This window comes from Lycorma delicatula, chromosome 9, assembly GCF_047948215.1.
Source record: "Lycorma delicatula isolate Av1 chromosome 9, ASM4794821v1, whole genome shotgun sequence".
Lineage (NCBI taxonomy): Eukaryota > Metazoa > Arthropoda > Insecta > Hemiptera > Fulgoridae > Lycorma > Lycorma delicatula.
The window spans coordinates 119,190,907-119,208,694 of NC_134463.1; the positions used below are offsets into that span (position 1 = coordinate 119,190,907).

The 17,788-nt window shown below is 30.5% G+C and overlaps 1 protein-coding gene across 5 annotated transcripts in view; it reads right to left on the bottom strand.

Annotated features, from left to right (window-relative positions):
* Positions 1–17,788, bottom strand: part of LOC142330773 (uncharacterized) — a 507,371-nt gene that overhangs the window by 40,940 nt on the left and 448,643 nt on the right. For all 5 annotated transcript variants that reach the window (XM_075376224.1, XM_075376225.1, XM_075376226.1 and 2 more), the window contains 4 exons: positions 16,389–16,886; positions 11,939–12,400; positions 9,058–9,445; positions 2,881–3,407 (listed from right to left, as the gene is read on the bottom strand). In XM_075376224.1, coding sequence (XP_075232339.1) covers positions 2,881–3,407; positions 9,058–9,445; positions 11,939–12,400; positions 16,389–16,886 — 1,875 coding nt within the window. The remainder of the gene's footprint in view (positions 1–2,880; positions 3,408–9,057; positions 9,446–11,938; positions 12,401–16,388; positions 16,887–17,788) is intronic.

Here is a 17,788-nt window from a genome sequence, read left to right on the forward strand (position 1 = left end):
AGTCGATGACGATAAAACATTCATGCAAAGCATCATAACGGGAGACAAAAGCAGGTTTATGGCTACAATATGGAGACAAAAAATCAATCATCACAATGGATTGGCAAAAGATCCTCATGCCCCATGCACGTCAGTCTTTCTTGATCCAATGTCAGTGATGTTTTTTTTTTTAATGGAAATGTACATTTTGAATTATTGCCTCAAGGTGAAACAGTATACCGTGTGTGTATTATCAAGGCGTTTTACAATGGTTATGTGAAAAAATCTGCAAAAAGAGACCAGAGTTGTGGCAACTCCTAGTTCCTTCACCATGACAATGCACTGGCACTCAGCTTTGTGCCAAAAATCAGATGACTGTCCTCCCTCAGCCTCACTACTCACCAGAGAAACTATCGTTAAAGCTAATCACAAACCTTAAAGGCCATTTCAAATGAAGCTGTTCAGGTCTGCTTCGCGAAAGCAGTGGTGTTTCCCAATGGAAACACCACTGGGAAAAGTGAGTAAATAGGGGAGGGAAGTACTTTGAAGGGGACAAGGACCAATAATCTGTAAAATTAATAAAAATTAAAAAAATACTGTTTGGTTATTTTCTGAATACACCTTGTATAGAAAAATATCTTTTAAAAAAATATATATCTCATCTACTTGAGGAGTCTAATTTCACACAGTTAATCAATGAACATTATGTACACATAATTATTAGATTATTAAGTTTATTATCTTATTATATCTTTTATAATAATGAAAACAAAAGTAGGAAAAACAACAGTAATGGAAATAAACAACAAAGAAAAGTTAGAGGCAAGAATACGAGAAGGAAAAATAGAAAAAGTAAAGAATTACAGATGTTTGGGGACTATGGTGACAAAGAGAACTGGAAGAGCACAATGGAAATAAATATGACAAATAGCAATGACAAAGGAAACCTTCAGTAAGAAGAGGAGATTACAACTTGGTGAAAGTCTGGATTTAAGAGTTAAAGAAGAGGTTAGCAGAATGGTATGTGTGGTACAGAAGAGAAGCATAGACAATGAGAAAGAGGTGGAGGAACTGGATTTAGGCTTTTGAGACTTGAATATGGGGAAGGATGGAAAAAATAAGATAGATGGATAAGCGAGGAATGAGGAAGAAATGAACAGGATTAAAGAAGAAATATCACTTATGCAGGAAGTACACTAAAGTAAAGGAAACTGGTTTATGAGTAGAAATTTGACAACAGCATTGGAACAGCTGGTAAAATGAGCAAGAAAGCATGGAAGAAGGATGAAGTGAATAGATAAATTTAAGATTTGAAACTAAAAGGGGACAAAGAAGAATGCTTGGGATACAAATGGAGAGGCAGAGGTAAATAAGGGAACCCACCAGGTTGGTCTAGTGGTGAACGCGTCTTCCCAAATCAGCTGATTTGAAAGTCGAGAGTTCCAGCGTTCAAGTCCTAGTAAAGCCAGTTATTTTTACATAGATTTGAATACTAGATCATGCATACCGGTGTTCTTTGGTGGTTGGGTTTCAATTAACCACACATCTCAGGAATGGCCGAACAGAGAATGTACAAGACTACACTTCATTTACACTCATACATATCATCCTCATTCATCCTCTGAAGAATTATCTAAACTCTTTTTTTCCTGTTTAGCCTCCTGTTACTGGAGGCTAAACAGGAAAAAAAGAAAGAGGTAAATAAGGGACCTTCTTCTCTTTTTCTGTTCAGCCTCTGGAACTACTGTAACTATTACTTCAAAGGATGAATGAGGATCATATGTATGAATGTAAATGAAGTGTAGTCTTGTACAGCCTCGGGTCGACCATTCCTGAAATGTGTGGTTTATTAAAACCCAAAAACCAAGAACACCAGTATTCACGATCTAGTATTCAAATCTGTATAAAAGGAATTGCCTTTACTACGTTCTGCCCCACCAGGCAAACAAGATAATGATGATAATCTTTTATGTTACTTAAATAATATAATTTATATATATTTTATTAATATATGGGTAATTGAATAGAATAGAGCATAATACTTTCAATCATTTAAAAAACATTATTTTTGTATATATATATATATATATATATATATATACAGGATGTCCCATACAAAACGCATCCCATCAATCACTCATCCATGAAATTTCAAAAGTAAAGCTAGATGATTTGGGTGATAATTATGCAGAAACATTAAATGAAAGTAGACTGACACTTTTTTTTAATGTTTGTGGAATGTAAAAATGGACAAAGTGGTACATAAAAAATGATAGAGTCAAATTTTAAACATTAAGTGGACAGTAAAGGAAAATCCCAGGGACATTTTAAGTAGAAATAAGAAGGATAAAAAAATCAAGAGAAACATTTTTAATTTTTAAGGATAAGATTTTTGTAAAACATAAAATTAGGATATAAGTAAAAATTAATATCGGTTATGTTACATATATCAGAAGATTAATAAAAGGAAAGTAGAAGTAAGAGATGATATAACAGGGACAAAACCATTAAGATTGTCTTCAGTTTTTATAAAAAGAAACAGAAAGTAGAATTTTAAATAAAATTATAATCAAATAGAAATGAAAACTGTAAGCACAGTGAAAAAAATAAGTGGAAGGAAGGCCAAATGTTGTGGCCACAAGTTAAAAATAAGAGTATAAAGAGGTACAAGGTTCTAGAAAAACAGAAAAAACAAAAATGACAATTAAATTTAGAAGTGATTTACAGGCATGACATCTCAACACAGTAAATCTCCACAATAAAGATAGATAAAAATGTCATTAGTGTTGCCGATATACTATTTAAGGTTAAAACAAAGATGAAGAAAAATAAATAAATGTTAAGTTATGACACAAATTACATAACATAATTATAATTTAAATAATAAACCCATATAATTACCTTTCTTTCAGGAGACAAATGTCGCTCAGTCGAAGAATGCTTCTTATGTTTACCACTTGTAGTGCTACTACAACTATAATTACTATCATCAGTATTTTTACGTGGCCGACCAGGCCCTCTTTTAGCAGTAGTGGTATGATTAGATCCGTTATTATTATTATCGTTATTATTATTATGATGACTGCTTGTGGATAATTTACGTAATGGTTGTGAAAGTCGAGACAATTCACGTTGTTTCGCTCTGTACTGTTTTTGTAATTCAGCAAGTTGTGTTCTCATATTGCGTTCTGCAGGATCACATGGACTTAAAGGACGATACATTTCATAAGTCTGTTTACTAGCAAGTATTTTTCTTACTTCTTGTTCAGATTCTCTTGATCTGTAATTATGCGGAACTCCAGCTAACACAGTTGTCGTTGTCGTAACTGTTGATGTAGTAACCGATGTCGTTTGGGTTACTGAAAGTAATGTAGATGGTAAAGCATTTTTTAAATCATCTAGTCCACCTTTTTTAATCTCATTTTTATCTACAAGAAAATAAATAGATTACAATTTCTTCATAAATAAAATGACAAATATAAAATACTCAAAACTATTTCTACAAATTATATCTTTATATATTTAAAACAAGGCAATATTTTTTAATCCTAGTTTAATAGTAAACTGATCAAGTAATAATTAATCAGTTTTATGTTAATTTCTTTTTTTTTAATTAATTAAAAGTAATATTGAATAAATACTACACAATATATAAACTAAGAGATTTTATTAAATTACAACCCCACTGCTATTTAATTGGTAGTACAGCTGAAACTGATATACTATTTCCTATCAATAACTACAAATTCTATATATAAAAACCACATTTATTAAAAATATCCTGTCAAATTTCGATGCAAATAAGTCTTTTTAATTGGTTATATTCAATAAGCAGACCGCTGTACATCTAAAATTAGTTAAACTGGAATTTGGCTACGTGCTATAATCACTAATAAATTACCAAAAGGTATTAAATTACAGAAAATATTTATTATAAAAAAAAAACCATTGAGAAAATACATTATCTAATTCAAGGGGCTTTTATGAATGATGATGAAAAATAGATTATTAATGATTTTTTCTAACAAAAGACAAATTCTGGGAATTTGAAAACACTATCTCACTAAGGTAAGACCAGAGACAGTACTTTTCTGTTAATTGTTCTCCCATACTATGAAACCTTTCCTCTTCAGTTGTAGTACACTAATTTTGAAAAATATAAACTTACCTGCTGAAGAGGCCAATTATTGCTAACATCATTAAAATTAGTTTAAATGGCTTATGTTGGAAGAAAGATGATTGCACTATAAAGATTTACTGATGTACAAAGTCTGTTCAGAAAATATCCAAACTTTATTTTTTTAATATTTATTATTAATTTTACACATTATTTGGTCCTTGCCCCCTTCAAAGTAATTCCCTCCCCTACTCAAACACTTTTCCCAGCAGGCAAAACTTTTCACAAAGCAGTCCTGGATAGCTTCATTTGAAATGGCCTATAAGATCCGTGACGAATTTACTTTAATGTCATCAATAGTCTCAGAACAGCATCCTTTCATCGCTGATTATAATTTCAGAAATAAGAAAAAATTGCAAAGAGCCAGATTTGGCGAGTAGGCAGGCTGAGGGAGGATAGTCATCTGATTTTTGGCACAAAACTGACAAAGCTGAATGTGCGGACGCATTGTCGTGGTGAAGGAACCTCGAGTTGTCTTGCCACAACTTTGGTCTCTTTTTGTGGAATTTTTCACATAACCGTTGTAAAATAGTGTAACCTCGTCTACCAAGTTCTCTGACAGTCAATTGGCAATTTGCACGCACCAGATTGTTGATTTTCTGAACATAAATCACCTTCAGAAAGGAAGAAGTCGACGGCCTTCCTGGTTGACGGTCATCTACAATTGACTGATGACCCCTTTTAAATTGTGAAAACCATTTATAACATTGCGCATGACCTTGAGCATCATGTCTGTAAGCTTGTTTCAAAAGTTGAAACGTTTCTGTGAAAGTTTTCCTCAGTTTCATGCAAAATTTTACGTTGTATCATTGCTCCTGAAAGTCACACATTACAAAAATCGCTACTAACACTTAAACATGCTGGACTCTTTAACAGTAACATGAAAACTAAACGAGGTATCAACAACCCAAGAATATGTGGTTACAGAAGAGGTTATGTGGAACACAATATTGCCAATGGTATGTTACTAAATATCTCTGTTGACGCGTAATTAAAAATGTACAGTTATTTTCCTAACAGACCTTATATGTTAACCAGATTAAGATCATCAAAATTTTCAGCAAGATTAACTATAAAATATCAATTAGGATATATGTATGCCATTTTAAGTGTGTTGCTTAGAGATAGTATGACTGCACATAAGCATCATTACAATACTATGGCAAGATCTGCTACAGCAAATAAGAAAAACTTTTTCATTTGCCTGTTTATTATTTAGACAAACACCCACTGCTGAACCGGTACCCTCCAGTCATTATATTTTTGTTATACATAGAGACATCAGTCATTTATAAAAAGATTTCCAGTGTACTAAAAAAAGTTCAAAAAAGTTAATATTAAATTTTCAAATTTTACAGAACTTCTAATAAAAAAATAAATTTACTGACATCAATAAAGATTTTAGATAAAAAAAATAATAAAGAAATTGATACATTAGAGAAATAATATAAAAAGTAAATATAAAAATGAACTTACTAATAAACAAATTGGATTTGATAATATATTAACTTGGTAGACCTGACATAATGATTGAATACATTGATAATTATTATTCTTTATTTTATCATAGTGGATGGAGGAAGTTTTTAAATATGACAATAGTATATACATACTAATGATTTAAACATTTTAACTATATATTTTTTTTTAATTTAACTATATTTTTAACTACATATTTTACATATAATTATGTGTATTTTATAAAAATTGATCTGCTGATAATAGAATTAAAGCTCTGAAAGCACTACAGACAAATAGGTAAGTGTTTTTACCTTTTATTGAACTGTATCTGGTGGATTTAAATACTTATTTGTTAATAAATGTGTGTGTGTATAATATATATTTGTATGTTTTAAATCTTTAAAGTATAAAGTTAAAAGGCCTGTGAAAATCACAGTTTTTCATTCAGAAAACAAAGAGTTTCTACAGTAACAGGAGTCCGTTTTATCAAAAAATCAAATCTATTTTGACTGCATATAAAACAGAACTTGGTTGAAACTTTTTTGAAACATAAAAATACTGTATTTTACGTTTGCATTAAAATACGAAGAATTTTTTCCCCCAACTCATTAATATTTCTCCATTTCATGCTTTATCAACCTGCATAAACTTTTAATAACCTCCTACAACACAACAATTTCAAAGGCCTTTTATTCTTTTCCTTGTCTGCTTTTCATATTGTTTTGCTACCAAGTTCTGCACTCCAGAAATATTTTAAAGAATTTCTCTTTAATTCTTAGAAAGTACATTTGATACTAGTACATTTCTTTTCTTTTATGAAAGCTCATTGGTTGTGCCAGACTGCTTTTGATCTCTACCTTATTTTGCCTCCTTTGTTATTGCATTACCTAAATAAAAACGTTCTGCTACTTCTGGTATATTATGATCTTTTTTAATGTTTAATTTGTCGTTTAACTTCTCTTTTCTTTTGTATTTCATCATGAGAGTTTCAAAACAAATTTCTTAATGAATCCTTTCCATTTAGGATTTATGTCATTTTCATTTAAGCAAAGAAAAATCACCGATTCTAAAGATTTTTATCCCTTCTCTTCACATATTTACTACATTCTCAAAGTTGTCTTCCAATTTCTGAAATATTTGCTACATAAAAATTTAAAAGCATTGGGCAGTCATTCTTTTTTCCAGGAAAAGAGAACTGCAGCTGCCTGTGGCATTTCCAGGACTCAAGTTCAAAGCCTAAATAAAAAAAAATAGAACTTCTTCGATCTAAGGGGCCAGAATGTTCGTTCATTACCCTGAAAAAGAAACGTTCTAAACTATTTACTAGATTAGATTACTTTGATAAAGTTGCGGTTAGGCAAACTGTGAATGAATTTTACTCAAAAATAGGGGAGCTGCCAAAGTCAACAAACTCTGTAAAGAACTGAAAATTAAAATTAATTTTATCAACGATGAAGTAGTTTAAGAAGAATTTTGAAAGACTTACATTTTAACTGGTGCAAAACAAAAAACAAAAGGAACATTTTAGTTGCAAAATATGATATTAGTCAGAAAAGGATTTCATATTTGCAGGCAATCAGTGATTTTAGAAAATGTAACCTGGCAATCGTATACTTAGATGAATCCTGTTTTATCATCTCAATCAACGGCAAACTCATGGGCTGACAACAGAGGTGCAGGTCATCATTAACCAATAAATACAGGTGAATTTAATTATAATTCATGTCGAACGTGAAATGACCTTTATTCCTAATGCAATCTTAACTTGGGCAGCCAAATCAAAAAGTGATTATCAAGATAGCATGAATACTAAAAATTATTTGAAATGGACTTAAGAAAGATTAATTCCTAATCTTCCTCCTGAGTCTGTAGTAGTTATTGACAATGTTTCGTATCTTAATATCCTTCATGAAAAACTTCCAGTGTCATCAAGCAAGAAACAAGACATGACTGGCTACAGAAACATCTATTCCATTTTCATCTCAAATGTTTAAACCACAACTGTATGAACTAATTAAGCTAAACAAAAGTAACAGAAAATGATACCAATTTGATGAATTATTGGAAAGAATGGGCATCAAGTTCTGTGGCTCTCACCTTACCAACCTGATTTAAATCCAATCGAGATGATACAGTCACAGGAAAATAACATGTCGCGAGCCACAATTACAATGTTTAAGATGTAGAAGTGCAGAAACTGTGTAAAGATAAAACGAATGAGCAACGAACTCTGAAACCCTTACTGTGAAAGGTTAAAAAAAATCAAAGGTGAATATTGGAGCCAACAATCGTTAATAATTACCTGACAGACTCTTTCATTGTCTCTTTATGTAATGACAGTGATAATACTGACAATTACACTAAAGATCGTGATGACAGTGAGGATAACATTCTAGCTGTGAAAAACAGATAATTAATTTTCCATTAAGTAATTAAAGTTACAGTAATAACCATCTATCATAATATTTACTGTGTAATTAGTTGGAAATAATATTTTGTCATCTGTTATTATATTTTACAATGTACAGTACTTTATTTCAAAATTGTTGCAATCACTTGTTAAAAAAAAATAATTACTTGGCAAGGGGGATTACTAAGAATGAGGCATATGATTTTACTTCAGGTAGTAATCGTCAGCACTCCAAGCTCGTTACTTGGCAGCGACTGTACTTCACTCTAATTTTCTTTAGGTCAATGATTTTTAAGTTTTATAATAAATCTTAACACATTCAAAGCACTGAGTGGTTAGTTCAAGTACTTTAAGAACAACAAATTCATATGGAAACAAGTCTACTATGTGGCTAGGTATGTAAATGCAATAAGAGTAAAATACTATTATATATTGAAAGATACAACCCAGTTTTGAACAATTAAATTTAATATTAATAGACAATTTGTATTAATAAAACTATTAACCTGTCATGATATTAAATCTTTTTTTTTACAATTCCATCAACGTGAAACAAATTCCCTGAAAAATGAAAACCTACAAAAATAGAAAGTTTTCAATGACATCTGCTTTAGAAAAGTTTTACTGGCCTACCAAAACCAAAATCCATAACGACTGATATCTGCTTTCTTTTCTGATATCTGATTCCTACTTCTGGCAATTTTTATATAGCAAAATTACAACAATTATAGGTTTTATTAAAACAAAAGTAATTAACTCTATAGAATGGAAGGGAAACAGATTTCTAATTTGACTTAGGTTTTAATTTTCTGAGGTATCAGAATATTCCCATTTTCTCCTGAAAAAAATCTGTAACAACAAAACACTCTAATACAGTTTGTAATGTAATCTGAATAAATGTAATAATTTAAACAGCATTTATAATCGAATTTCAAGAAGTTAATATGAATTTTTCACTACTTTAACAAATAACTACTCTACGCATTATAAAAATAGAAATGGATTCAAAATAACTACTACATAAAATTACCTGTTATATTTTGCTGTTTTTCTGACATAACTTGTGTTACATCTGCATTGCACACGAAGGAGTTATCATCATTTACTTCTGATTCGGGTTGGTCTATCAATTTTTGATGAGCTAAAGCACACAATAATAAATTCAGACCACCAAGATTACCAACTTCGTTACATGGCAAAACATTATCAGATTCAATTTTATTTTCAGTTTGCTTAAGAGATGTTTCTGAACTTTCAGCTAATTTTTCAGTTTTATTCTCAATTATAAGAGGTTTAATATCAGAATGTAATGATTTTACTTGGCGTTTATACATTTCTTCACTGCACAGTTGTTCTTCTTCCAATAAATCTTCTTGTTTTTCAACTTTCATCTTATCAGTGTTTAAAACTGGCAAAACCTACATGAATAAAAAAAACTTATGAAAATACTATAGACATCAATTTTTTAAAAACAGATCTAATCTTTTTATGCAAGCTTAAAAAATCACTACTGCTTATCATGTGTAATAAACTTACTAAAAAAATTGAATACAAGTTTCATTTAATTAATAGGAAACACCAAGAAAATATTTTAAAAAAACTGACTCAGTACCATTATTTCATTAAGTACAAGGTACTAGTTAAAAGTTCCCAATCTTTTTCAACTAACGTGTACATTGCAATCTGTTCAATTAGTGAAAAATAAGCAACCTCATTCTTCCATGGCCCAATGAGATGAGAATGATGTATATGACATGTAAATGAGGTGTGTAGTTTTGTAGACTCAGGTTGACAATTTTTAACCCACCGGGTTGGTCTAGTGGTTAACGGGTCTTCCCAAATCAGCTGATTTGGAAGTCGAGAGTTACAGCGTTCAAGTCCTAGTAAAGCCAGTTATTTATACACGGATTTGAATACTAGATCGTGGATACCGGTGTTCTTTGGTGGTTGGGTTTCAATTAACCACACATCTAAGGAATGGTCGACCTGAGGCTGTACAAGACTACACTTCATTTACATTCATACATCATCCTTATTCATTCTGTGAAGTAATACAATACAGTGGTTCTGGAGGATAAACAGAATAAAGAAAAACAGGCCGACAATTTTGGAAACATGTGGTTAATTGAACCCCAACCACCTAAGTACACTGGCATCCACTATCTAGTATTCAAATTCATATAAAAGCAACTAACATTTACTAGAATTTAAACCTCAGGATCATCAATTTGAGAATCAACTGTCAAATAACTGATCTGCGATGACAAGTTAACCGCTAGGCCAGCCTGGTGGTATAATTATATTACGCACATGAATTAGTGCTAGCTTAGATGGCATTAGCAATAGCAGAATACATCATTCATGAGTTTGATCTTAGTGGATGAGTCTGCTGCTGGCAGACAATTTTCCACCATCACATTTCACTGCAACTGTGATTTTGCAATGAACATTCACATAGAAAGCATATCAATATCTTGTTCTGTTTTAAACTTGATAAAACATTTTCAGAAACCCACAAAATGTAGTCCAAGCATTCAATAACAACATTCTTGGCTAAACATAAATGTCCAACTAGTTTCATGATGATGATGATGATGATGATGATGAACGTTCAGGACAACTGGCATTACACCAAAAAACACCCTGACCCTGAAACTAAGTTGCAATTATCTTCGTGAAAGAGCTCATTTTCACCTAAGCCAAAAAAGCCTGCTAAATTGAGAACATCAAATTGATCTCTTTCTTCAATACTAATAATATTATCTAAAATTAGTCTTTTTTCCTGTTCAGACAATTAATGGAGAACAGGACTATTGTACTCTTGTAAGGGCGAAGGAAGGGCACGAGAAGAAAGTGACCAGAAAACTGGGCATAGGAATGGATTCTTCATGATGGCAATGCAATACCATATACCACTTTCATCATGCAGCAGTTTCTAGGGAAAAACAACATTAGCAGTTGTAACGCATCAACCATTTTCACCAAATGTGGCTCTGTGCAACTTCTTTCTTTTTCCCCAAGTGTAAAATCAAGTTGAAGGGGTGAAGATTTAAAACAACAGAAGAGATTCAAGCAAAATCAGTGTCTGAAAAAATTCACCAAAGAAAAATACTTGCAGAATGCATTCTGCTCAAGGCAGAAGTGCTAATATTAGTGTCTAAGCTCTTAACAAGACTACTCTGAAGGTGGTAATGGTGAAATCTAGGTGTAATGTGATTGTATTTAGTGCTATTTCAGGAAATTTTAGTTAGCACCACAAAAACTATGCTCTGTATAAATACTAACCTACCCTTAAAATGAATTTTATATTAATGGCAAATAAAGGCCATTTAACACAATTTCCCAATACTTGCTTGTCCTCAATCACACATTTTGATAAATAAAATTCTTCATATAAAATAATTATTTCCTTAAAAAAAATAATGAAATTTCTGGAGCACACTACAATTGCCAGCTATTTCTCATATTTTACCAGTTTGAAACTGGAGCCAAATTAAACAAAATGCCAATCGGTACCACATCTAAAATAGAAAGATTGTAGTACCTTCTGCTTTACAAATTTTATCTTAAAACTGCCTGGTGCCATAAGAAGCTTATATTATTTTTATTATATAATTTATAAAACATCAATTGCATGTGCCTAAAGATGTCATACAATACTGTGGAATTTTTATAAACATTTTAAGTTGAATGGTTGTTTTACTGATTTTGGGGTTCTACAAAAAAAAAAGTAACTTATTGAATCAATTGATGATATGTTCAATAACACAGAATTTTATAAAAGTTTTTGATAACAGAACTTCTAAACATTGAAAAACATAAAAATTTTAACATTCATTTTTTACTGATACCTAATAGGTTAGGGAACATAAAATTACATTAATATCTGAAAAAAAAAAAGAAATACTTACAAACTTTTCCTCAACTGTGTCATCTGTTACATGTTTATGTGCATCACAACTACTGTCACTCTCAATTTTTATTCTCTTTGGTGAATTAATATCTGTATTTGTAGTTATAACAGGAGCTGTTGCAACATTTCTTGTATCAGCGTGAGTAGCATATCGCTCAATACTGTATGACAACAACTCCAGACCATTAAGATCAGAAACATCATCGATGAGTAGTTGTGATGTTGATGATGGTTTATGAGGTGTTGGTGGCAATAACTGTGTGGATGCAGATGGCGGAGTGTTTGAACGAATTCCGGATTCATCCTCACTTAAAGGAGGTGTATCGGTCTGGTTACTAGCATCCTGAACTGTTGTACTTGATGAAGTATGAACTACTTGGTGTGGTTCCTCCTCAGATTCGGCCAATACATCACCACCATTTGTTATGCCATCACTTAAACACGGTACAGGAGATGTTGCCTAGTAAAAAGAATTGAAAGATATAAAAAATTCATGAACATAATGCAAATATGATTTTGAAAATAACAAAATAACTTTTCTGCTCTTTAAACAAAACATGATATTTTTTCACAACAGTATACCAAAATTAATAACATGTTAATTTTGCCTTACTGTAACCAATAAAGCAACATTTTCTAAATCTTCTTCAAATGCCAGGGAAATTCTGAGTGAGAGAATTTGATTGAGAATAATGAAAAATGAATAAGACTATCATATCATGTTTGCATCTGAAATTAGTCTTGACAGTCATATATATTGTAAACAGCCAATATCTACAAATAATGGAAAAACTACAAATTAAATCCCGCAAATCATTCAAGAATAAAAAGATCATTAAAAAATTCTACCTAATGTCTATTTTTATAGTACATAAACTTAACCAACTGATATTAACAAAGATAGTTCTAAACTAATAATTTTCTTTTCAATTCCATCTGTAAGTTAAAAGCCAAAATATACTAATATTTTATGGAAAACTGGACTAAAATATAATAAAAAAAACTTATTCGCAAAATCTATAACAGAAGTTCAACTTTGACAGTGGAGTAACAATCTGAGAAGGAATAAAAGAGTATATCGCTGATGACAATGTTATTTTTTTTGGCATAAGTGACAAGTTAACAGGAAATTTTAACGTTAAGGATTAATTTTGAAATAATATAATGCATGGCAGAAAAAATAAAAGATTAAATATTAAAATTATCAATCACAATATTCTACAGATTACAATACTTTTTTACTTAGTTGATACAATAACAAAGATGGACGTAGAGATCTAAAGCAAATGGGCATGACCAAAGAGCTTTCATGGAAGAAAAGAAGTATGCTCGTATATAAAGTATATATCCAAGAATTAAAATGAAATCTTCAAAATATTTGTAAGGCGTGTAGAACCTTTTCATAGAAACACATCAACAATTCTAAAAGCAGAAAGGAAATTAATAAAAAGCCTTTGAAATTGTTATGTTGAGGACAATAAAAATTATGCAAGTTATGGAGAAATACTGTTAAAATGAAAAGAAGTGGAAAGAAACTTGTGATAGAACCTTAAAAATAGATGAACAAGGTCGGTGAATCACACAATAAAACATCAATGTTTAGTTAATTTGGAAAGTGAAAGAGTAGGGGGAAATGTAAAGATTAAAGAGGAGGGCAAAAATTTTAATATATAAAGTAGATAGCCGAGAATATACCATTACAATTAACATTAACAGGAGGTTAATAAATTAGCACACAACAGAGAACAGAATCAAACCATTCATATGACTGACGACTCAAAAAAATAATAATATATAGTAATTAGTTGTTATATCACTTGGAATTATACTTTTTCAACAATACATTATAAGCATAAAAAAAAAAAAAAATAATTCTAGAAAAACTAACAGAACGCGAGACTCACTTCAAGGATCATTATTTTTTATCTGTTTCCTACTTTATTCACTTTTCATTCTGGGATAACTTCATTATTGATATAGTTGATCCTTCTTGATGTTTAAAACAAAGAAAAATCTGAAGATAAACAAATTTCATTCATTCCAATGACGACTGGAAGGATGAAATTTTTTAGAGAAAATGAAGCTGAATCTGAATTGTACAAACAATAAGAAACTTTTTTGTTTAAATTGAAGCTTATAATTCAAATGAAAATGTCAAACACCTTGAACAGTATGTACTGAATAATATTGATACTAACAACTGATTACGTGTTAACATGATACTATAATTACAAGGGCAAGTGGTCGGTCAGCTTACAACAGTTTATTAATGTCCTTTTTTAGGGTGGTTAGAGTTTGAGGTCCCTACTTTAAATCCAAAATGTCAGCCACCTTGGCACCATTTTGGAATAAATTCAATTTGAAGATCTTTGAGTGGTTCAAAGTAAATAATTAGCTTATTTGTATATCATAGTCGTAGTAGCAGTAACCAAATGGTGAGCATTCTGGTCTCATAATCAAGAAGTCTCGGGTTCAAAACTGTTTTTTGTTTTTAACTTTTACTTTTTTCTTACACATAAGATACCACAATGATTTTTTTATTTTATAGTATTTACAAAAACCTAGAAAAAACTACATGAATTTCATGTTTTTCAATTATTTTATTTGAATGTAACAATTAACATAAGAATACTTATGAACAGGTGGGAACACAGGTCACACAAAGAATGAAAAAATACAAATACACAACAGCAGATTTTGTTTTTATAAAAGTTGAAAAAATTAAAATAAAGAGATTTTATTAATAGTTTTTATAGATTTATTTAATAGATTATTAGTTTTTAATAGACATATTTTTTCCAAGTTCTTAAAAATATTATTATGACAAAGAGTATATAAAAACTTCTGTCAATAAAATGTACAGAAGAAAAACGAGGGCACTCAAAGAATATGAAGCGAAGCAAATATAGAAAAAAAAAGAAGGAAATAAATGTACAGGTCCTTAGAAGTCTGCTTCAAAATAATTTAAAAAAAAATTATCAGCGCTTATATACAGTGTTTTTTGTAGAACTAGTCTTAGATTTGCCAAATTTAATTAAAGTAGGTTTACCTGTACCTGAGAAATAATTTCTTTGTTGAAAATCACAAATGACGTCCAGAAGAAAAACAAAGCAAATAAGACTTATGTCAATAAAAACTTTTTTTGCCATTTTAGTGTCCTGAATCAGAACCTGAAGTTCGGGTATTACATCCCAGAACACCCTGTATATGTAAGAAAGAAATAGAAATTAAAAAATAACACTTACACAAACCCGAGACCTCTCGATTATGAAACTGAAATGCTGTGACTGTGGGTAAAAAATAGGTTAATTGGAAGCACTCAAAAAACTTAAATTCTATCTTTAAGTGAAATTTATTTAAAAATAGAGCCTAGTTGGAAGCTGTCATTCTGAATTTAAAGTAGGGATCCCCTTTCCTACCACCCTGCAAAAGACCACAATAAACTAGTAAGCTGCCACCACTCCTAAAATTTCGAAAAAATTGTATATATATTTTTAAATGTACAACCTTTTCCTATTGAAAATGTTAAATGATATCAATGATTTTTAATTGCTGTGGTCTGGAAATGGGCTTTTTCTCCACTTTTACTATTTTTAAAATAAATTAAATTTTATTTTTCATTGTATTAATTGTTATATCAAATGGTTAATTTTTTCCATAAATCTATTCAGAAAAATTTACTACCACTTAAAATTGTAAATTATGTAGTCAAAAAAAACAAGGTCCTACACCACAATTCTCTATAAAATAAAACTTATACTCAGACCATTAAAAATACAACAAAACATAAAACATTCTTCATTTACAGAAATACAAATACATATATAGACGTGGAATAATAACACTCATTGTTAAAAATGAGTCTAAGTGTATTTTTGTCTATTTAGATCTGGATATAAAATATACCCTGATGAGTAATTATACAATTAATAATGAAATGTAATCTTTTCTACCCTAATTGGTTAACAACAAAATTTTCAAAATATTAGTTCACACATTAAATATCAAATCTACAACCAATAATTTAGTACATTTCACATTAACTGCATTTGTAAGTAAGCGAGAAATTTGAAATTAGAATAAATATGAAAAAACTGTTGGCTAGGTACAGAGAGCTATTAGAGACTAGACACAGAATATGATGATAACCGCTTCTGTTTATTATAAGATTTTAAATAAATACTTACATTATTTCATAACATATATATATATATATATATATATATATATATATAAGAAAGAGTTGTATTTAGAGTGTATTTATTACAAAACAATAAAAAGATAAATGCATGTCTTTTTATAATGTGCTTCTAGCTGTAAAGATGATGTAATTGTGAAAGCACATTATCACCAGTCACCTGAAGATGGTGATATTAATTAATTGACTACGTCATGCATCCATTCCAACCAGAAACTCTAATCATAATAAATAATGTTGAATTACATACCTGTGATCTTCTTCCACTCGATGGAGTTACAAATGATGCATCAGAACTGTTTAGATGATTGTTACCGGTGCTAGTAGTACTATTACTATTAACAGCACTGCTAGTATTAGAGGAATTATTATTATTATTCTGGCATGACAAATCGGTGACTGCAACTGCATTGACATCAGTTTTCTCAGATTTAGGAATAATCTGACTGGTTTGACATGTTTCATCTGATTGTAAAGATGCTGATGACACTGATGTGGCTGATGCTGATGTCACAGATGTTGACTGACCAATAACTAAACTCGGGGTAGTTATCAGTGTAGTATTAGCATCACCAGCAGTAGTTAACTGCCCGAGTAGTTGAGGACTAAGGGAAGGTAAATGATTGCTTATCATTACTGAACCTGTTGAATGGATCGGTTGAGCCGTAGCCGTTTCTGTACCACTTAACTGTTGAGTGCTTATTAATACAGAACCTGCACTTTGTTGAGGCAACAGTGGTTGTGGTACCTAAAAATAATAAAGAAAACAATAACGTTTTAATCGCACTCAAAAAAGAAAATCAATATATATAAGTAATAAAAAAAACCCACTCACTGCTTCACTAATACAGTGACATTTTTAGTTAATAATCACAATGTATCTACCGAAGTCTCTTGAATATTTTTTCTAAAAATTTCTGCTATGAAATATCATAAATTAAAATGCTTTTAACTAGCAAATCTCCAACTGAATTTAGAAAAGCACTACCTCCACTAACCACACATTGTGATCAATGCTCTGATGTTACTAACAAATTTACAGAAAATAAAAATAATTATGTAACTGGAGAAATGGTAACTAAATAATTTTCACCTATTAATTTATCACAAATTTATTTCAGGAAAACCAAATTAAAAGGAACTTATGGATCTAAATGCCGATGAATTGAATTAAAATTTTTATGGACTACAAGCAACGTTTAATAATTAGAAACAAATAACAACAGTAATACTGCCCTGCTAAGGAAAAAGGTAGTATTTACAAAAATGAAGATTTTCAGATTAAAAATGATTCTTATGTACTTTGGAACAAGAAATTCAGTGAACTAGTCAATCAAAAATGCCATATCTGCTGTGGTTTTGGAGATACAGCTATAGAAGTTAACAGCATCTGCACAAAAATAAAGACAATACTATGTACGAAGGCAGTAACTACATACTACTAAGGAAAAAGGCAGTATGTATGGCATTTACTGCCATCTTGCTTAGGACTGTGTTACTGCCTTCTTGTTTAGATGAAGACAGCTTTCATTACATCTGATTCAGTTACTATATGGGATTTGATTTTAAGGTATGTTAACGTTGTTTTACTAACGTTAATATAACCACGTGTAAAGGTAATAAATAATATTGGTTCATAATTAAGTTGGT